The sequence below is a fragment of the Musa acuminata genome, chromosome BXJ3-6, assembly GCF_036884655.1.
Source record: "Musa acuminata AAA Group cultivar baxijiao chromosome BXJ3-6, Cavendish_Baxijiao_AAA, whole genome shotgun sequence".
Taxonomy (NCBI): domain Eukaryota; kingdom Viridiplantae; phylum Streptophyta; class Magnoliopsida; order Zingiberales; family Musaceae; genus Musa; species Musa acuminata.
The window spans coordinates 10,022,501-10,044,471 of NC_088354.1; the positions used below are offsets into that span (position 1 = coordinate 10,022,501).

General features: G+C 39.3%; 2 protein-coding genes across 6 annotated transcripts in view; both read right to left on the bottom strand.

Moving 5' to 3' along the window:
- LOC135640539 (uncharacterized) overlaps nt 1–10,201 on the bottom strand; it is an 11,802-nt gene extending 1,601 nt beyond the window's left edge. The window contains exons 1-14 of one of the 5 annotated variants that reach the window (XM_065155066.1): nt 8,920–10,201; nt 8,368–8,599; nt 7,697–7,992; nt 6,417–6,596; nt 5,261–6,031; nt 5,067–5,158; nt 4,908–4,970; nt 4,735–4,823; nt 4,570–4,635; nt 3,697–4,314; nt 2,102–2,176; nt 1,647–1,717; nt 1,496–1,559; nt 1–250 (exon numbers count right to left, since the gene is read on the bottom strand). The exon at nt 1–250 is cut by the window's left edge and continues 6 nt beyond it. In XM_065155066.1, the coding sequence (XP_065011138.1) occupies nt 1–250; nt 1,496–1,559; nt 1,647–1,717; nt 2,102–2,176; nt 3,697–4,314; nt 4,570–4,635; nt 4,735–4,823; nt 4,908–4,970; nt 5,067–5,158; nt 5,261–6,031; nt 6,417–6,596; nt 7,697–7,992; nt 8,368–8,599; nt 8,920–9,332 (3,280 nt within the window). In that variant the 5' untranslated portion in view covers nt 9,333–10,201. Of the gene's footprint in view, nt 251–1,495; nt 1,560–1,646; nt 1,718–2,101; nt 2,177–3,696; nt 4,315–4,569; nt 4,636–4,734; nt 4,824–4,907; nt 4,971–5,066; nt 5,159–5,260; nt 6,032–6,416; nt 6,597–7,696; nt 7,993–8,361; nt 8,600–8,919 lie in introns of all 5 variants that reach the window. The other 4 variants (XM_065155067.1, XM_065155065.1, XM_065155064.1 and 1 more) reach the window with 4 other exon arrangements.
- Nucleotides 10,202–12,431: 2,230 nt separating this feature from the next.
- LOC103987712 (protein trichome birefringence-like 36) lies at nt 12,432–14,012 on the bottom strand. Its single transcript, XM_009406095.3, has 5 exons — nt 13,671–14,012; nt 13,441–13,612; nt 13,194–13,375; nt 12,953–13,111; nt 12,432–12,890 (listed from the first exon to the last, which is right to left on the bottom strand). Exons 1-5 carry the CDS (start codon nt 13,937–13,939, stop codon nt 12,605–12,607), a joined length of 1,068 nt encoding a protein of 355 aa, XP_009404370.3. The 5' UTR covers nt 13,940–14,012; the 3' UTR covers nt 12,432–12,604.
- Between the last annotated feature and the right edge of the window lie 7,959 nt (nt 14,013–21,971).

A 21,971-nucleotide genomic window follows, 5' to 3' on the forward strand; every position in this document is an offset into this window, starting at 1 on the left:
CCCGAACACCAAGTTGACCACTTCGTGATTCCACATGATAAATAGCACTGGATCCATCTGAATGTTTAGTGTCGATGTTCTGTAGCGGCACTGACAAGATCACATCGCGCAAAGCTGGTTCACTGAAGCAGCTTCGACCTGTTTCTTCAAATCTCCGACATCTGGATAGTGTTCGCTTACCAAAGGCCAACGCGAGTTGTTTTGAAACCTTAGTGGCACCACTCTTATGACTTGAACTACCCCGTCCACCCTATAGAAAAAGACAAGTTCTTATAGACATTTTAAGTAACTGCAGTAAAATAAAGGAATGCCCAAATAAGGATAATATTTCATAATCTGCTCGGCTAGTAAAACAGAAATATAATCATGCATATCTTTAGAAATAGGAAATTAATACCACATTTGTACATTGACTTAATTGTATAAAGATGCTCCACACCTAGATTGAGGGTTAAGAACCTACACAATTTAATTCTTCTGCCTCATCTCACTCAAGTGTAACTAATCCTTGAGAACTGTCATTGAATCCAATATTTTTTTCTTATTAATACAATTATTGGACAAAGACGAATCAAGTGACAAGGTTCAAATTATTGTGTAATAAGGTTCAAATTATTGTAATAATGATGTGGATGACTACTAAAATTTAATTGTAATTTGAAAGTGATACTCTACCCCCAAGCCACAGATCATTTTCAAGCTAAAAGTTAATTATTTTCCAGGACATAGAACAAGTAAAATGGTACACAAAGGCACAGACTAACTCTAATGCTAGATCACAAGCATCGGCAGAGAACAAAAATCTAACTACAAACAAAATATGATCATGGATACAAGAGGTGATTATCCAAGAAGCAAACAAAAAGGGTTTGAATTTAAGCTCCAAAGGTTGCTTCTTTTGCAAATTGGGTGGTCAGAGTTCAGGTTACAGAAACAATCAACGTTCAAGTCACGGAAACAATCAGGTTCGAGTCCTAGAAATAACCTCTCTATTTATAGGACTAAGGTTGCATACATTGATCCTTGTCAAAACCTTACATTGGTGAGAGCCTCAAGTACTTGATAAACCATTTAAAGATAAGAGAACATAACAATATGACTTGACATGGACAACTTAAGATTCATGAACACAAAAATTAGCACAAAAAGACAAGAAAAATAAGCAGAAGAGCTTAATATAATCATGCTAAGTACAGAAACTTAAAAGAAACAATAAATTACTCCCCAAGATTAAACAAGCAATAGAAGGTATCCATGATCATATCGTATTTAATAAAAGATTGAGAGAAATTTCCTTGAAATAGCAAAGGAAAATGCAAATGGAAACATGGTGATGAATCAATTGCTAAGCCTTAACCAGGCTCTATTGACTTAGGTTCATATCAGGATCAGATGGCAAAGATGGAAAGAGCAACTTGCATCAAGATATGCAAGCAGAGAAATCCTCAGCAAAAACACACTATCAGACTGCTAGTGAAACGGGTTCTAAAATTACCATCAATTTTTTGTATGCCATCTCAATAAGTTTGTTTACCGCAAACTGCTCTAGTTTCCTGTCACTTGAATAATTGAAAAAAGCTTTAGCCATAATAGACAATGAAATACTTGTAACCAATGAAATCAATACAGAATATCAAAACCCATACCTCTCTTCAGTTTCTTTTGCATCCTGAATTGCTTTCTCTAATTTTACTAACTGATTTTTCTTTTGCCTCACCTATTAAAACAGCTTAATGTTAGCACAACTGCCAATAAAACAGAACATAAGATCACAAAGAGGTCTGGACGTTCCCCCAGAACACTTAGAAAAACCGGAAGCTCATCCATCGTTAGATTCTAATGATGCTATTGACCTTCAATGGCAATCTCTTACCATAAGAGTTTTTCCTACAATAGATGGCGTTACATATTGATTCATGCAATGACTATGTCAAAATAGAACTTTCCTCGGAGAACTGCTAATCTATTCATGCCGCAGAAGTGGCAAATTATACGAGCTTATATAATATTGCAGCACTAAAAGCTTAACAAGAGCTGTGTTATGTATCTACATTAACACTTATGAGACGTGTATCAACAGGAAACATTACAAACATATAACCTGCTGGTACAGCCTCATCTTGAGTTCTGAAATGACTTTGTCAATTTCTCCATCTTCACCCTCGGCAAGATCAGGCTGTACAAAAATTTGCAGATTAAGGTAAGATGCAATTTAACTGTTACAGTTTCAAAGAACAATCATACAAAAAATGTAAACGCCCAAAGGCTGAGCAAGGATATATATCAATTGTATTCCTTCACCTTTTTCCTGAAAAGGATATAAGGGAAAATTCTAAACTGTAAAAAAATAGAAACTTAGGCCATTGTTATTGACAATAATTATGTTAATTAATATACAGCTTAGAAAAGATAGCAGAAAATTTGTAAATGAAGCAAGACCCATCTTCAGAATCTCTGTGAAATTTGGTCAGGTACACACTTGGTATGCTATTTGAAAACTCCTGTGAAACTTGTCGGTCATTGCCTTCTTATCAAAGAATATATTGCCTAGCTTGCTACCTATGGAACCAACTCTGCAGCCTACTCGAGTTGGATAGGGACCTCCACAGCTGGGTGGGTCAAGGTCAATTTCAATGGTTTCATCACCCTGATGGTGATATGGGGGTCTCAATATACTATCATCACTAACGTTTTATGTTGTTTTTGCAGGAAGAAAGTGTCTTTGGCTAATTCTTCTTTATATGTTGAGGCTGAGGCGACGCTTGAAGATGCCAAAGAAATCCCAAGATCAGGGCTTAAAACAGTGATCCAGGAAATGAATTCTCTCTTTCAGCTAAAGTTTTGGAGGAAAAAATAAGCTATTCCTTGGAGAATATTTACATTTGTGCATAATATTAAGAACCTGCTAATCTATTTTGAGAAAGATGTTATTAAGTATGTGTATAAGCAGGCCAATGGCCCAGCTGATCTTTTGGCTATCTTAGCTCGAGTGCAGCAAGAGATCATGTTTTTGAGGGACCTTCTGGGTTGGCTAATAAATTGCTCAATGTGTCATGCTAATGTTGTGGGACAGTTCAGTGGAAAGCTAATGTAAGTTGTCTTGGTAACTCTTTTTTCACAAATATATATATATATATATATATATATATATATATATATATGAGCGGAGAATACTTGCTCCCATTAGACAATGGTGGCTCTTAATGATTATTCTTTGCATAAGACGGACGCTATCAATACCTGGAGTACCTCCAAAATATTTAAGCACTTGAATTAGATATATTCTTAAATTTAAATATAACTTCAGTCAGGGATTTGAGTATAGTAAAACCATACACTAACCCTCTGAATAAGGCATTACATTACAACTTTTTGTTGGCCACTACCATACTAGGTTTAGTGTCACTAGCAAGAGCTTTTATTTTCTGAAGTTGCAACTTGCAAGGTACTTCATGCAGTAATGTGTTTCCAACATTGACAAGTAGTTTGTTGAAAAGACACACTAACACAAGGTACACAACTGATTTGAACAAAAACAAGGGAGTTTATCCAACTAGGACATGACAATTTCAATACATACTAATATATTACTAGCAAACAGAAACTTAAATGTCAATATTCAGCTACAGTGCACAAGAATTTATGTCTTCGAGATAGAACTAACTTAAACAAATGTACAAACTGAAATATGCATACCACTGTTTCTGGAAATAGGCCTATACTGTGCAGCTCCATCAAAATCCTTTCATCAAGAGGCATGTCCTCGAACTGACATTCATAGGGTGAAGTGCTGTACATTATATGCATCTGATTACGACTATTTTGCTGGTAACGAGAAAAAGAACCATTATCTGTATTTAGAATAGCACTATTTTCTGCCAATGGTTCGTCACTGAAATGCCTAAAGTTGTTGGAGGGCATAAATCCATCTCCCAAACTATTTTTATGATTCCTGTACTCAGACTCCAAGTCATAATCCATGTTCAAATCTTCAGCCTGATCAATGACATGATCTTTAGTATCATAATGAACATAATCACTTGAGAACTGTAAGAATGTCTCTCCTTGAGTGTCATTGTCAAGATTTTCAGTTTCATCTTCTACAATAAAGGCAGAGAGAAGCCTTTGTGACAGTGGTACCATTTTGTCATACCATCTCTTGGTGTCTAATCTTCCAACAGATGTTTTGACATGTTGTGTCCCATCAATTGAACAGGGGGTCCCAAAAGATTTGTTGGTTGGTCCAACTGCATTGGTTTGCTCTCTAGCAAAAGAAGAGTAAGGCGAAGGCACCACATCAGCAACAACCTCACTCTGAAAAGAAAGATAATGATTTTAATCAGGTGCCTACATAGACCATTGAAAACAAAATGTTATCCATTTAGAACTGCAATATATAATTTGTAGAAATGAATGACATATAAAAGAAAGAAACTATATTCATATTTGGGAATCCCTATAAGTTCTAAGGTCCCAGAAAAAAAGGCACAAACAAGTAGAAGTCCATATTTTCTTCCAGAAATGAAATGTGATGAACTTAATATGCAGAAGTTTGGAAGTGGCTGGTACCATTACATCATGACTAGCTTCAAACCAATTAGGCAAACTTGCATCTAGCTCCTCAGCAAAATGAATCTGATACAAAGTTAGGTCCAATGAAGAGTAAAATTTATCAGCATATGATCAACAGAAAATATCGTTATCAAATGCGAATGTAGCAATATAAACATAAACCTGATGTTTTACATAAGATATTTCCTCCAATGTCACAAAGGCGAAAATAGGTTCCATTTTCTTCCAAAAAGTGCTGGAACAAGCGTGATCTGCAAAGGATGACAAATATTACAAGTGATCCAAAGAGTAAAAGGCTCATCTGTGGAAGCAAATATGTTTAAGATGGAACCCACAGCTAGCATTACGAGCAGCATTTGCAGCGGCTAGTAATTCTTCCCGATCATCATCTGATTCACCTAGAAAAAAACATTCCTATAAGATGCCCACTATAGATGTAGAAAAAGAAAGAAAAGGTAATCTATGAGCCATTAAATGACTGTAATATATAGAACCTGTCAATTCCAAGGAACCACTGCTCAAAACTTGTGGACGAGCACAAGCCTTCCGGTCAGACATCTTCTTCGAAGGAGGACGACCTATCCTGCTGTACCAAATAATAGTTCACTTCAGTAATCATAATGCATTTCAGGAATAGAAAGCAAGAGAAATATTTTTAATTCCATTACAAATCGAGAAAGTCTGGAACCTTTCACTCCTTTCGGAACCAAGCTTTCCATTTTTGAGTGGCTTAGTAGGATCTATATTTTCCATTTTTTCCTTCGGTACAGGTAACCGAGTTTTTGCCTGTACTGAGCCTCTTCCACTCCTGCCTTGCCTCCGAACTCCATCTCCAATTTCCTCTTTTGGAGGAGTCTTGTTCTTCTTCGTTGACAATAAAAAAGTTGTTGCCTTCAGTGTTGTTTGGGCAGCATTCTCTACCTCAAAATTATCAACTCCTTTGTCTTTAAACTTGTTTTCAACAGCTGCTGACTCCTCACTTTCTGATAATACAGCAGGAGAGAGGACAATGTCGAGTTTCAGTTTTGTTTGATGAGTGTTACTGGGCATTCCCCTGGAAACTAAAAGCCCACTGGTATCCATAGTTGCCAATCTGGTTCCAACATCAGGAGTAATAAATCCTTCCTGCAAAAACTGAGATTCGTCCAAATTCGAGACAGGAGAAACTACATTCACCCTTCTGGTCCTAGAGATCTTTTGTGGCCGCTGTCCCACCCACTGAGTTACAGAGGGTGACGATGATTCATTAGATATTGGACGTTTACGATTGGATGAAGTTAAAGGCTGAACTTTGTTTATGCAAGGGGCCTGATCCCATCCATCGGTGTTGCCAGATGAGCGAAGAAAATTTGAAGATGCATTCATGGCAGCACCTGAGCCAATTCTAGATGCCCTAGATGCTTTTCCCTTTATAAGAGGACTTTGATTTCCAGCTTGAACATCTTCACGTGTACTTAACCTGGTATCAAGGTAGATCAAAGTCATATTTGCCGAATATTTAAGTAAAAATGTAGAGAGCTCATACGGAAAAAAAAAAAACAATAGAGAAACAAAGAACCACAGACTTCTTCAAGACACCAAAAGCTTAAAAAGTGGTCAGCAAACATTATTATGTACGTAGAGCTTACATGTAGCAGCATGGTACACAACAATAACAATAAACAGATAATAACCCTCTCATGAACTTATATTGATACAACTTCAAATGAAGTAACGATCAATCATCATGTTTACCAATAAAATTAACAAAAAAATTAAAGAAAACAAAAGCAGAAGTGTAATAATATAAACTGCAAGTAGAGAGACACAAGTTATATCTCATACGAAAGCAATATAAGGCATACTTATTGCTTCCTTTAGGTACAATTCGCTCATTATCCAGTCCACCAGAGTGTTCTCGTCTTTCATTAGTATTAGACCCACTATCCAAGTCATTCTTGGGTGTGCTACGAGAGTTAGCACCACTAAGTTGGGGACTGCTATCCATCTTGTTGCTTACTGTGGTTCCACTAGATAATCCAGGTCTGTAAAATGAAATTCACAAAAATGTTAGAAAAACTTCTCTAAATTTATAAAGAAAGGAAAAAAAAATGAGTAGCTATAAAAAAAGACAACCACACCAGCAGGAAAATATTGATTTAACATTTATCTAAAGAACTGATATCAAAGTACTATCTTTATTTTTTTTTCTCAATTTTACAAATTCGTGAAACAAAGAAAAAAACTCACAAGCAGCAAGAAATCCCAATTTCTGAATTTTTTATCTTTAATCAATCAAATGTTTCCTCAACTCCTAAGAAGCCTAAATATCACAATAACAACTATCAATATTTAAAGATTTAAATATCAAGTATAGAAAATATATATTGAATTTTTTTAAAAAAAATGCAACCTCAACTGTAATTGTGTTTGGCAAAAAGTTTGTCTTAGTTCTTTGTTATTCGAAATTCTCCTAGTAAAGTTACTTAATTTGATACCTTGTTATTTTTACTGCCAAACATGCTCCTTTCATTGTGCATGCTCTTTATAACCCAGAATAGTCAGACACTGAAAAAAAATTCTTGTACATCTCATGTTACAAATGGACATTCCTTAAAATTAACTTAAAATCGCAAATCTGGTAAACTACCCAAATTCAGAACTAGTATCATGGACCTTAGGCCAACAATGACCTATAATTAAATCCTACACTGACAGTACATATGCCATAAGAAGATAGTAGGTTTCCTCGAGAAAACAATGAATCAGTTAGAAACTCTATCTGATTTTCTTTTGAATAAAAATGGCATATAAATTTAGTATAATTAGTAGGCAGGTACATCAAAATTGAATAATGATTGAGGCAGGAAAAAAAATAAAGTGCCCCAGATTGGAAAAAAATAATGACTACTCCATTGTAGTCTTGAATTCTAAGGAACTCAGATTGGAAACTAGCAGTAGTTATATTTTGTATCATAAAGAGATTAAGATTACATGTGCAATATTTTTAGGAGCAGTTAAAAGTTCCAAAGCAACCAGGACGAAGGGTACTAGACCTTCTTATCTCAAGTTATTCAAGCGAGGATGCTAAGCTTGTTAAAGAAATAACAAGACATAATTATAGTGCAACCTCTACGATAATCACCTGAATCCAATGCCATCAGAAGAACGTAGACGGGATTCATTATTGGACCGCTGTTGAATTGACTGTTTAATCTCTCTATCACCTTCAGTTCCTCTGTTAAGGCCAACAGAACGTTTTCTTTTCAGTTTTTTCTCCCACCCATCAGCCCCTGGAGGGAGTCCACACATCTTGTCTTCTGAAGGTATCGATCCCCCATTACAACTCCTAAGCATACCTTTATCTTTGTCAAAAAGCACATTTCTATCCTTGTCCATAACTGCACCCTGTCGCAGCGGAAAAGTACCACGACCTTCTGACTGATGTAGGAAAAAAAAAAACATATCATTTCAAATTATCTAAGAACAACTCACCTTATAAGTTTCAACAAACAGAAGAAACACAAAACAAGTAATCAACATATTTCTTCCTAGCAGTACATCAAACAAGCATATTATCAGAGTGATAACAGATACTTATCAGATGCCAATAAATAAAATAAAATTTTAGTTTTCATAACACGCACACGTTTCCGGAGAAAGAATAATTAATGGCTATTAAAGATACTTAGCTACTCGTTACTAACATGTTAAAAACATTCAAAACCATCTACAAAGGCACAGAAGCATCAACAAGAAGAGACAAAGTTCCTCAGTTCTCAATATAACACCTTGAGAAGAAATACAAACCCGTACTTCCGCCATAGAGGAGCGAATACGCTTATTAGGAACGACATTCTTTGATCTGTCCTCCAGTCTCGGACTTGTGAGCTCTGCAGGGTTTTGATGAGTCTGACTTACCATCTTCAACGGATTTGAGGTACCTGACTTCTCGTTTGATTGATCAATTCTTTGTCGTTTCCTCGAGATCAAGTTGCGATATTTATCCAATTTCAGAATTGATTCGTGCAACAGCTTTGTTCTATCCCTGGTAAAAGAGAAGTCCTTCAGCAGAGAACCACAATTATTCTACTGCCTTTCTTAGCTGAATGTAATTATGCTTCCTTGCATGAACAACTTTTCACACTTATCCAGCATGACCAAGGAATGCCATGCTTAGGGTCGAACAGTTAAGGACGTTGAGTGATTTTATGCCGATTCTAAGTTAGTAAATGCCTAAAACAGTCCAAAGAGATTGTATTATTAGAACTTAGTTATATGTTTATAGTCAAAATGTTCTTTAAAGAGTACATGCAGTAAAATGGCCACAGCTGACAGGTAACAGATGAAGATGTACAAATAGAGTACCTTGCTCTGGAGGATGACTCGGATATGCTGGCTTTGAAACATTTAAGGTCCTCTGATGCGATGGGAGGGAGTGCCTTAGACTGCACAGATCCAAATGGGTGCTCTTCGACTGTAACACCAAGAACCCTTCTTAACTCTCCAGTGCGAGAATACTTTTGCTCACCCATTGAAAATGGCTCAAGTGACAGATACTGTGACAAAGAAGGCAATTCTGACGATAAGGTTGTGTTTCTTGATGTACCAGGACCAGTAACCATAATTCGGTTCTCCGAACTCTCACGGAAGCTTCCGGACCTCTCCAAACCAGAGCCTGAGAAGGCCCCACGCTGCCCATTGTGATAGGCAGCAGAAAATTTTGGTCCATCCAGACTACTGGCAGCCGACTCTGCTCTCATACTTCCTGCCATTTTCATCCTTAACCAATCGTGAAAGCTCACACCCGCATCTTGTCCCTATTAATGCACATCCTGTTCTTCTTGCCCATCCCTAAAATCCCTATAATCATACAATGCATACAAATTCTATAACCTCAGGTGCCTACTATTATGACTTATTTACAACCCCCAATCTGAAGTCGGTAAATGTTTGGCATTTCACAGGTTTAGAGGTTTATTTATTTTTCTCCTTTTCAAAAGGAGAACCCTGATCGATGCTTCTCGTGCAAGAAAATAAGTGGCAAGCGACACAGAATTGCACTAGCATGGATTAAGTTAGGGGATGCCAACAAATGGAGGTAACACGGAAGGGTGAGTAGATTTACCTGACTCTTTATGACAGGAAAACTCCACCATAAGGAAAACTGAACTGAAACCCCACACCCGCAACTCGATACAGAGAAAAAGGGAGACCAAATAACTTGACCAGAGCTACAAACTAACCGAGGATGAGTACAGAAGTCTCAGCGACCAAAACGAACCCTAACGAGAGACAGTAATCAACCCAGCAACTTGGGCAAGGATTTCGAAGCAAAGAGACGAAGTCGACAAGCTGATTGATCGATTCGGAAGCTCAGGCCCCAGCGAACAAACACGAGATAAGCAGGAAAAACTCGAATCGAAGCGAATCGGAAGCTTAAGAATCCAAACCGGGCCAAGAAAGGCGTCAAAGGGGCAAAGAAGAACCCTAATTCGCGGCCGAGCCCGCGATCCAATCCTTGGGGATCCCCGGTTCTTCCGGCAATTGCAGCCCCTATCCGGCGGCGGGGTAGGGTCGGCTGCCGGCGTCTGCGATCCGATGCGGTCGGAGCGGAATTGGGCGAGACGTCGATGTCTACGATCGAGGGCACGGGACGGAAACTTCCAATAGAAAAAGGGGGTCGACTCCTATGTCTAATAAAAAGATATAATAATATTAATTATTATTATTATTGTTAATTATGATAAAGTACATATAAAAATGGAGAAGAGAGACGACGGCATAATGAGTAAAATAAAGGACGATTCCATCAGATATTTAGGATGAGGATTTTGGGGATCGTGAATCTTGATGCTTTTGTTGGAGGGTTTTAAGTGGACCGCACCACGCGAGAATGGCCAGGATTCGTTACATGGCATGACACGCAGTCGACCATGGGATTATTAGAGGGTTGACTTGCGTTGACCAGCATCAAGTGTGGTACTGTGGTAATTTACCTCGTCTTATTATTAAGAATATGGATGTGGTATTGAGATTATAAACAGCAATATCGATATGAGACACGTTAAAATTGACCTGATCTGATTCATGTTTCTAACCATCGAAGACTGAGAAACCCAAACTCTATTCTTCCTGACTCGAGTTCACAGCCTCAGCTTGAATCTAATTCTACGAGCGTTGGAACATAGCTGACAGACCGTCGGCATCGAGGTCAAAGCTGGTGGCGTTTAGAGGGTTGACCAACTTTTAGCGTTGTATGGTGTAGTATTAGAAGCAGCAAATAACAGTAAACTAAGTAGAAATGATCCAACTATGAAAGATTGAGAGCTCGAAGTTCTTTATGTTGGTTTTGAAGCACCAAAAACATTAGATATTGATTGGATTGTTCGAATGGATATCAAATTATGTACTTTGGCTTGCACTTACTTCACGCGCATAACAACAACATTGTGTAATATTAAAGCTTTTAAGAGCTTTTGACATATTATTACACCAATCATCATCAACAACTAAATTAATGTAGTACAAATATATTCTGACGTATAATGCTACGTTACAAATCCAATCAAAATTCGGATATATACCAATGGGGGGTCGTATGATAGTCGTTGGTCATATCAAGGTTAAAGTTTGATCCTTATTTTGTATCGAAGTATGTTTTGAGTGTTGTTAATGTAATTTTTTTTCTAGTTAAAAATAGTTTTAGAACTTAATGAGGTCTATTTAATGTGGGTCTCAATATAAATGTGTCAAATCTATAAGCAAGGTATTGTCGATCAATATTTCTCGGTTGATTAAAATAATTTTTTATTTATATGATTTTAATAAACTCTTAAAAAATTAAGTCTGGAAGGCCCTTTTATAGTCATCAATAGTCATGTGTTGCTCTCGAGCTTTTAAATGAGTATAGTGTCACGGTGCATCAAATGACCTAACTTGGTCATGACTCTAAGGCGTCAATCATGAAGTCAAATGAGAGACGAGCTAATATATCATGCACATGGTCCATATGATATTAAAATATTTATTTATTAAACATATATCATCCCTACGATGTTATGTTCGTCACTTATATGATGTCGAGATATCGATCATATATTATCTAGGTGGTCTCAATCTATTCATATATCGATCAAATATTATCGATATGATATTAAGGTGTTTGATCATCGATCCCGTGTCATGCATCATCCATAGTATTAATTTTATTTTATATGATATTAGAGAATTTTTTTACTCTTAATATTTAATTTAAGATAATCCCGGTGTTAGAATTGAGCTACAAAAGCATTAGAATTGAATTTTTTTTAATCCAATTTCACTTAAGCATTCGCACTTAAGTGATAGTTTAAATAATATTCATCAAAGTATCGACAACAAAGATTTTGATCATCGATCCCGTGTCATGCATCATCCATAGTATTAATTTTATTTTATATGATATTAGAGAATTTTTTTACTCTTAATATTTAATTTAAGATAATCCCGGTGTTAGAATTGAGCTACAAAAGCATTAGAATTGAATTTTTTTTAATCTAATTTCACTTAAGCATTCGCACTTAAGTGATAGTTTAAATAATATTCATCAAAGTATCGACAACAAAGATTATGGTTCAACTAAACACCTCCTAAGAATTTGGTGACACCGTATAAGGCCACATCGTACAGTACTCCCATTCCAGGATGTGGTATCATGATTCGTGTTCATCATACATTGAGATGCGTGCAAAACCTGACTGTCACACGATCTGGATCTAGCAAATGGATTGATTGCGTTACTCGTGTCAATCAATTACTTCATATGTATTAGACTTAATTATCTAAGCTCTTCAACCAAACAAAGAGAAAAAGCAGAACGTTAATAAATTATTTAACATATTAATATCTTATTTTAATACTAACTTGCATGCAGCAACAGGAAAAGCACTACGTAGTGACCACCCACCGCACACCGCTACTGTCTCCATTGCTTCATGGTTGAAGCTCGAGACAGACCTTAATTTACAGAAGCTCTTCTCCTAGAATCTGCAGAAGCACTCGGGGCACGCATCTACAGAAGAGCATAGAGCATTTCGTTCCAGGCATCAGGCACTCCAGGCAAGCACCAGTGGCTGCAATCCGAGGCAGGGCCTTCTCTGTCCCGCCCCTCCTCGGCGTAGATGGAGGGGTGCCCATCTCGACGCAGAGCTGACATGCTGGTCACGTCCATAAGGTACACCGGGAAGCTCATCTTCTTCAGCACCTCCCTCAGCACCACCAATTGCCCCGGAACGCGCGGCGAGTAGCCCAGGAAGACTAGCGGCTCCTTCTGCTTGTAGCATTGCCAGCCGTTCTCCCTGGCAAAACAGCCAAGCCGTGAATGGATCTATAGAGAAGAGAAGAGTCACCGTTTCCCTACCTGTTGTGCCGAGGTGAGACGCTTCGGAAAACGACTCGAGTTCGCCGGGGATCTAAGTTCAAGTCCACCCATTTAGCCCATGTCGTCAGCCCCTTCTCGTAGGCGACCATGGGGTTCAGATTGGTGAACAGCCTCGCTCCTTCCTGGAAGTAGTCCCACCTGCGAAATGCATACGATCTCAGTTTCCATTCGTCGAACACGGGAGCGTGAATTGGAGTACCGTAGGAGGAAGAAGAATTACGAGCTCCATTTGCCGGAGTGAGTCCACCAGTGAGCTGAATCGAACACGAGCACGTCAACTCCGAGCCAGTACTTGGCGTTCTCTTCAATGGAGTCCAAGCGCAACACTCTCCTGTTCTCTGCTTCTTCCGTCAGCTCGACAAGAAGGGGAGCCCAGGAGAACTCGATTGAAGCCTCGTAGCCCTGCAAAGTTGGTCGGCGTTTAGCTGTGTTTCCAGAAAAAGGTTTGGCATGCGGTGTCTTGTTACCATGGCATGGAAAGCGATGGAAGGGCCATTGGAGGAGACCGTCTTCAACTCGCTGGGGATCACTGCTTCCACCAAGCAAACAAGAGACTCCCACTGGTTCCTGATTATGGAGTCTCCCACCAGCATCACCCTCTTTTTCCTGATCCTCCCAAGAAAGTCCAACGCATCGAACCTGCAAGTAAATTCGTAAGCACGATTCCATTTGTTTCAGCAGCAGTCACCTCTTTTACCTTGGAATTGAGCATTGCTTTGGCTTCCACCTCCACCGCTCGTAGTCAGAGTCTGGCCTCCCGTTCCTCCTGCAGCTAACTTGCGTACTGAGGTAGGGGCAGCCTGGTGCATACAGAGGGTACGATGGATCGAAAACCCACTCTCCTACGGACAAGTTGCAGTCTCTGGGTGATGATCCCTGGTGGCTTTGAACCTCATTAACGTCATCTTCTTTCTCTTCGCGCCACTCAAACGAGTCGACGTCTAATATGCCCATGCAAGGCACCATGCAGAGTCTTTGGAAGACAATGGGGAGGACGATGAAGCTAAAGAAGGGTAAGTAAGAAAGCCTGAGAGCTGGCCTTGTGGCCATTTCGAGCTCCTCAAACTTGAGTTTGTCGAACGCATGGAGGAGTATATATAGCTCTGTTCGATTCCTGACTTGGCAGATGAGATGCCATGACTCGCGGGACTGCTTCGCCTTTGCTCCTCCCATCATTGCATCGCATGGAGATGTCTCCTTGTTGTTGATTGTGTTTGCCACGGGTGCTCTATGGATCACAAAGTGTGCATGATTCCACTTTTGCGAGGCTCGATCCTATTCTCCAGTCTGTCTTCAGACTTGAGGGAAACAGAAGAAGAAAGAAACAGATGGTAGAAGGAGCTACCCGTCTCCAAGCAGGAGAGCTTCTGTAATATCATTGCTCATGCCATATGCCATCGAGCACGGTTGGCCCATGGCAAACCCAGAGCAACATGTCAGAATAACTGGCACCATCACTTACTCTGCTCCATGCTGCTGCAAGCGAACTGATCCATCTTGTTCAGAACTGAACTCAGCAGATTCTGAAACCAACGATCATATCACTATACACATTGCAACATCATCTTCAGATCAGTTTTCTTTGACAAGCAGATCAATGTTTTACGCTGATGAGTTTTCCTGACATGTGTCAAGCGGACGCTTACGTGCATGTTTCGAAGACCATGTCGGGCAGTAGAAATCAAGCCATCCGGGAAGGGTGATGGACTACGGACGTGGTCTGGTGCAGCCCGTGTGTGGTGTTGGGTTCGGAGTGACGATAACTCCGCCTTGGTTGCCACGTGTGCACCATCTACCGCGTCAAATGTCTTTGCGTCAACGGTTCTGATGCGAGCCAAACGGACCGAAATTAAATGGCGCCACTTATTTTGAATTCCTAACGATTTTAACCCTCCTTTCGCTCTCTGCCGATCGCTATATCACTAAGCGAAGATGGCTTTTGGAGTCGTCTCCATCTCCGCCTCAACCAGTCGTCTCCCCACCCCTCTCCTAAACAAGCTCCCACGTCTCCTCCTGGCGGCACCGGCCCAGATCACGCTTGTCCGCCGGTCATCGCCTCCTCTGCTTTGATTCTGAAACCCCCGACGTAGGTGAGTTCCTCTCTCAACTCCTCCCTTCTCTCCCTGGGATCGTTTTCTTGCTGACTCGGAGCGATACAATGACGATAGAGGCCGCCATTTCGATAATCGGTGACGATATACTGGATTACCTTATTGGATCTTGGACCCAGTTCCACGCGCCGATTAACTGTTCGATACTTTTCTATCTTCGGCTTCTTTTGTGAATTATTCGATGCTTCCCATCGGATGTTGATTTTCTTCTGGAAAGAAATTGATATGAAGCTAAGAAGGCAGGCCGATGGCATCCGGTTTCCATCTATTTAACGATGACGAGACATTTGGATCCGAATATGGCTTCTCTGACTGTTTTTGCGTTTGGAGAGAAGTGAGTTGCTGCTTACTATTCAAATGCTTATGTGACAAGTTTGAGAGCGGAATTTGGCCAAAATGCAACCGGCGCTGGGCACATTTGGGATGAGGTTTGACTGTGGTATTATCTGATGGGATGTAGCTCTCAGAACCGCATAGCATGAGACACTAATCGATTGTTGCATATCTAGATATATCCCTTATATACATGGATGCACAGTCATGTTTCTGTACTATCGATATGCTTTCGTTACTAGTGCTATGGGCAATCTAGAGCTCATTAACTCCTCCATCTTATCTATAAGAATCTTGAGTTGCATGCTTGGTTCCAAATGCTTTCCAATTTTTAGTGGGTATCAAACAGACACTAATTTGCAAATCAATAAATGAACATGTAGATTGCAGCGATGAATGGTGTAAAAGCTTTATAAATACAGTATTGGGAGAGTTGGTCTGAAGGTGTGCTATTATGAACTTAAATATAATAACGACAAGAAGAGATGAGGTTGATGTATTAGTATATAAAATTTACCCATTTGTGTTCCTGACAAAGTAGAAGACTATGGACTTTGGTTATGAAATGCTTATGGTAGAACAATTACTTATTTAGTTCGTAGAGATCCCATGAAGAACAGCTGCTGTACCAAACTGAAAAATGAGAGAACACTTGTATGTTCACCAGTTGATAAGATGTTTATTACTTATTTAAATACTTATGTTCACAAGTTTCAATAGCCTTCATATAACCAGATCTTTTGTTTGATTATGTGTTTGCTTCTCAATGTTTGCAGACTTTCCCAACAAACATGAAGAACACTAACAGACTAGAACTACTACAAAATGGACTCATGATCAAGCAAAGTGCCAATCAGCATGATGCCATGAATTCTTTCACTGCATTTCTTTTTGAAGAAGTATCAAATGTTCATAACTTGAAGTTCAGGTATCGCCCATGAGACTATGAATTAACTCACTTGAGTACTTGCTAGAGTAGAATTTCTTTTATTCAAATGGTTTTTTTTGTTAAATGCATTGAATTTAAGACTTGACAATGTATCACAAGTTAGTTGTCTATAGCTAGTGGGCAATGGAGTCAAGTAGAGATGACCACAATTGGGTACCAGCAAATTTGATGTGAATCCAATTCCAAGCTTACTAGTTATCTACGTAGCCAAATTCAGACCAACTTATGGTATCTAGTTTCCTGCGAACCCAGTTTAATTGGATCATATAGAACTAAATTTCCGAAGATTTTGCCTTCTGCATCTCAAGTCACATAGGAATCATGAACGGTAGGGTGCCCGAGTTGGGTTAGCTAACTATTAAGGCATCAAAATCTAAAACCTAGCCCAGCTTAGTAACTATGTTGAGTACACTTTCATACCCAAATCGATCCCATACTTGATCGAAGGGTACATGCATTCAGTTTCAGTGAGCCGTACACCTAGGTACCAAAAAAATCCTGACCTGCTACTATCTATGGAATTTTCAGTGTGCTATACCATTTTGTTGCCCGGAAGTAAACCTTTCAAGTTCAAGACATCTTTAAAATGACATTAATGGATGCCTTCTTGACCTGCTAAACTTCTGCCATAAGCGGTACCATTGATAAGACCCTATAATAGTGGTTCACAGGTATAGTAGGTCCTACACGGTGATCTCTCAGTCACTTAGAAATGATAGGACTCTGTAATGTATATTGTGTTCAGAACATATGTCACTTTGTAATGTCCACGTTTCTAAAAACATTATAGATTTCTGTTATGGTAATTTTGCTAGTTGGTCATCATTTAATTCTATCCAAATAGGTTGATGGTGCAGCTAAAACTAAAACGAGGGAACTACAAGGGAAATGCCTTGACTATTATTGGAAAGAAAAATGTTTCTATTTATATTATGATAATGAAGTTGATTATGGATTTAGAATCTTCGCCTTATTTTTATCAGTCACACACTCATACATAGAATACTATATGCTTCTATGAGCACCAATGGTAATTGAGATGCTTTAAGTTACTGTTTAGGAAATCTGTCTCTAGGGGGTTTTGTCTTGTTATGATCATTCCATTATTAGCCTAGCAATGTCACTAGCAAGAAAAAAAACCCCACAAAAGTCTTTACATTAATACTGGAATGATCATAACAAGCCAAGATGCCATAGAGAAAAGATTTCCTAAACAAAACTAGAATTATGTCAGTTTTAATTCTCTTTCGCTTGTACATTTCATGATGTACTTCCATACTATGTATGTATGTATGTTTGTATGTGTACTTTTGTGTGTGCTAGTCTTTTTCGTTGATGGATGTCTTGCGAACTACACTGGCCTATATAATCGATCTAATAATCTTTACTCAATGATCAACCATTGGCCCTATACTTTCTTGGGATTGGTTTTTGAACCACTGACTTGGTATCCGCTAGATCTTGATACTCAGGTGTGCTTCTCTTAAGGCATTATTTTTGTTGTATGAAGTTCTGCTCCATTCCATTTGTATGTAATTTTTTCAATTAAGAATCAGAATTTTATCTTTAATGTGTTCCAAGGTCTGTCGTACTGAAGCGTATTGCCCGTATCGGGTGGTACGTACCGATCCGATAGGTTACCGGTACACGGACCGCCTGGTACCACTACAGTGCTACAATATTTTACTGTAGTACTATAGCAATGCTACAATACTATATTGTAGCAGTGATACAGTACTATGCTGTAGCAGTGCTACAATATAAAAAATATAAAATTGTTCGATACACTAGGGTGTACCGTTCGATACGTCCTGATGTACCGCTTGGTACGTCCTGATGTACCGCCCGATACACCGATATCGTACCGTACCGAGCCCGAGTTGAAACGTCGGTACGGTACGATACGACGAACCTTGATGTGTTCTACATCATTTGTGCATCTGATTCAATTCCACACCCGCCAACATCCAAATTTCAACTTGTAGTTAGAAAATTAAAAAAAAAAACCATGATATCATGATTCAGCTGCCTTTGACACATGTCTTAGCTCCTGTTCAAACTCATCTGATGTTTATTAGTTGATATTTGACATGTTTTAGGTGTAGGTCTCATCAATGCTGTTCCATTTCATGTATATACAAAGAATTAGATGAGAATAACGGATTGACTTATAATAAATAGGTACAGATTTACTAGTGCCATTTAGGAAGTGACGTGTCCAAACATGTAGTGCGATTGAATGAGAATATGGAGACTGGTAGTGGCAGAAAATTAGAACAAGAAATTACTGAATAATTGTGAGTTAAAAAGTAGGCACCAAAGCAGAATGAGAAAAATTCCACTCAAAATTTCTTTTACATATGCAAATAAGATTTTAGCCATGCCAGCGAGATGAGTTCAAGAAATGCAAATGCAGTAAGGAAAAGAAAGATAAAGTAGAAAATTGGAAAAACTGGTTAAAAGCATTAAGAAATCCTTGGTTGAAGATGAACTGTTTCACTGCATTGCTTTTAATAGAGCTAAGATGAATATCTATAAAGTGGAACCTGATGAGTTTGTCATCATTTTATTCATTGTGTTAAAGTTTTATCACAATTCAATGTGAAATTTCTGTGACATTACATTCAAAAAGGCCAACAAGTTTTTTTAGGGGTTATCAAATACATCCACTAGGATACATTTATATCGACCACTTTCCTACCAAATAGATGTATATATGCATTCAATTGATCTTTTTGCCGGACAGTTTGGCCGTCACGGGCACCACAAGGGTCATTTGCTAATTTCTGTATAATTAATTCTTCAGGGATCGTACTCAGTTTACACCTTACAATTATGTACATCATCAAGTAGTTAGAACTCAACATGGAACTCACATTTAAGGTCAAGAACTGATGTGCTTTATCATATCCCAGCATAGATCACTTCATGAGTACTGCATGTATGTAACGTGGGTTGCAACCTAGATGTATCAATGGAAATCGTTTCATTGTAGCAGTGACCAATTACTTGAGCGAATTCTAGCTGTCATGCTTATTAGTGTGTTTTCTTTGTTAAAACTCATCCTCGCTCACATTTTTGCGCTGGTTTGGGAGCACTGCACTCCATCCAGAGAGCCAAACAACAGCACTAGGTGTCCGAAACCACCACAGATACTGCAAAATAAACTTCTCATGCTGTTTTTGAGTCTAGTTTTACCTCCTTTCTTAAATATTCAGATCGGACTTCCGGGTTTAGAGCATAATCATTGCGAATCCGGTTTGACTGGACCTCCGATGGGACTTCGAAATCATAGCACATGATGTGCTGGCCACCATTGTCAACTGCTTGGTACGACAGACTAAATCTCATGTCTAATTGATGTCTGTGGATTCCGTCTCCTGATTTCCTTTCTCTCACCGTGACATCTTTCTGTGATCATCGTCATTGTCAACTTTTTAAATCTCCGACATGACGAAGTTTTCTGTCGAGTATAATTCTACTGTTGTTTCCTTAATTTGTCTCAGGTCACACCACAACTAGGCCAAACTTCATTTTTTGCTGGTTGGAGGCGAATTAGATGGTACACGCTTCTTTCTTTCGTTTTCTCTCCCCCGCCCCCCCGCCCCCTACTTTTGTTAAGTGGGGTGGTGTGGTTAGTTGGGAACGTGAAATGTGGACATGACATTGCACTCGTTTGAAATATCTCTGTCGAACAACCTCATATCGTAGAGATCAAGTAGGTCAGATCATGTCTTTCAGCTCTTGTAGTACGTACGACGGATCATGCGAATATTTTATTATACATTTTTATAATAGTTATTAATACAATCTCTGACTTCCTTTGGGTCATATGGTGCAGAGGGCAGATGTGGTAGACAATGTGGATATTGCATTCAAGCATTCCGTAGCCTTTTTCAGATAGTTATCAGACACCGGCGAGAAGGTAAGTATATTTATAGATTAAGAATCTTTATATGATCAAATTCGTTATGCTTAAGGATATCTGTCTCCATTGCATCATTTAAAATAAGAAACATATATAATTGAGCTACCACAGGATAGTACCCAAAAAAAAATAGTTATCGGTAGATGTTTTTGCTAGATCAAGGCTTGCTCCGATTAGATTCCTCGCTGGTTGTGGGGGCGCTGTTGATGACGGTGGTAAAGTTGGGATTGGAGTTGGAAAGCTTCTCTCTTAGCTCATGTAACAGGGCCTGGTTCTCCTGGCTGAGAAGCTGTGCCTTCCTTCTCAGCCTCTCGTTCTCTTTCATTATGTAATAGTTCTGCAAGCAGAGCTTTGCATTCAACCTCTCCATGTCTTGCCAGCAGGAACCGCAGCGCCCTGTAAACAATACGTAGAGAGTCAAGCGGGGCTTTTAAATAGCAGTATATAACCCAACCTGTGGAGAATAAAGAACTACAAACGAGAGACTAAAGGCCAAACAAATTATACAATCCCAAACTGAATTAGAAAGAGAGGAAGACCATGAATGGGTGCACTTCTCGACCCTGCATATGAAAGATCAAGATTTGACGCTGAAAACTAGTCATCAAAGACCGGAATCCCTATGCCAAAATTAAGTAGAATTCCACCCTTGAGAACAATATTCCATCAACCTTCTCGGTCCGAAACCAAAAAGGCAATCATCAACAGCCTGAGACTAACAAAATAAAATATAACAATCACCAATTTGATTACCCTCACTTCTTGAAAACTGAAAAGTGCCCCTCTTTGCCCAAGAAAGGAAGCCGACAAGATGAGAATCGTATGAGGTTCTCATTATATATCGCTCACCTTTTTGATGGCTGAGACAGGGTAAGAGATGGGAAGACTTGTATGAGAAAGAATAGAGTGGGATAGAGAAGAAGAGACGGCTATGCGTGTTGTGGGCGGGATAGGCTTCCTCGGATACTTATAGTGGTGAAAATGCCTCCTCTATCTCGCTCGCTCGCTCTCCTGTATTTACTCTTCCCAAAAGAGACTCTCCCGTTCTCTCATAATGGTGAGATGCCACAAGAATCATGCGTGCGTTTGGGCAAGCAAAGAGAGGCACAGAGAAAGGGTAGAGTTAAGCTTGCAATGAGCCAAGGATGAGGGTGATGGCGTCACGCGATGATGTGTACGCGAAGGGGTGATATGGGGATTTAACGCGGGCATCTCGCATGATGATGGGCTCGGGAGGCCCAAAAGATTCGCAATGATGGCTGTCATTGCGATGCCCACCTTTCTCTCCCGCCCGCCCATCATCACCACCCCTCTCGATCGATGCTCTTTTGTTCCTTTCTCATTATCAACAGTTACACCGTATTCCATTCGTAGTTCCGTCTCACATTCTCTTTCACCAATGCAAAGAAAAAAGATCATTTGATCCAGAACATAGAACGACAGAGCTCAGTTCATCATCCGTACCTTCTTGTAACTTTCTCAGCGGCCTTTTCTTGATGAGAAGTTCTTGCATTTGAAGTTTCCAATCCGACGATCTAATCAATTATTCGAAACACGTGGATCCTGTCACCACTTAGTGCATGTTGAGTGGGTTTGCAAGAAATCGTTTGTTTATTGCTTGAGCTACATGGACAATAATCTAGAAACATTATGAGGAATAATGGTACAGTGCCGCTG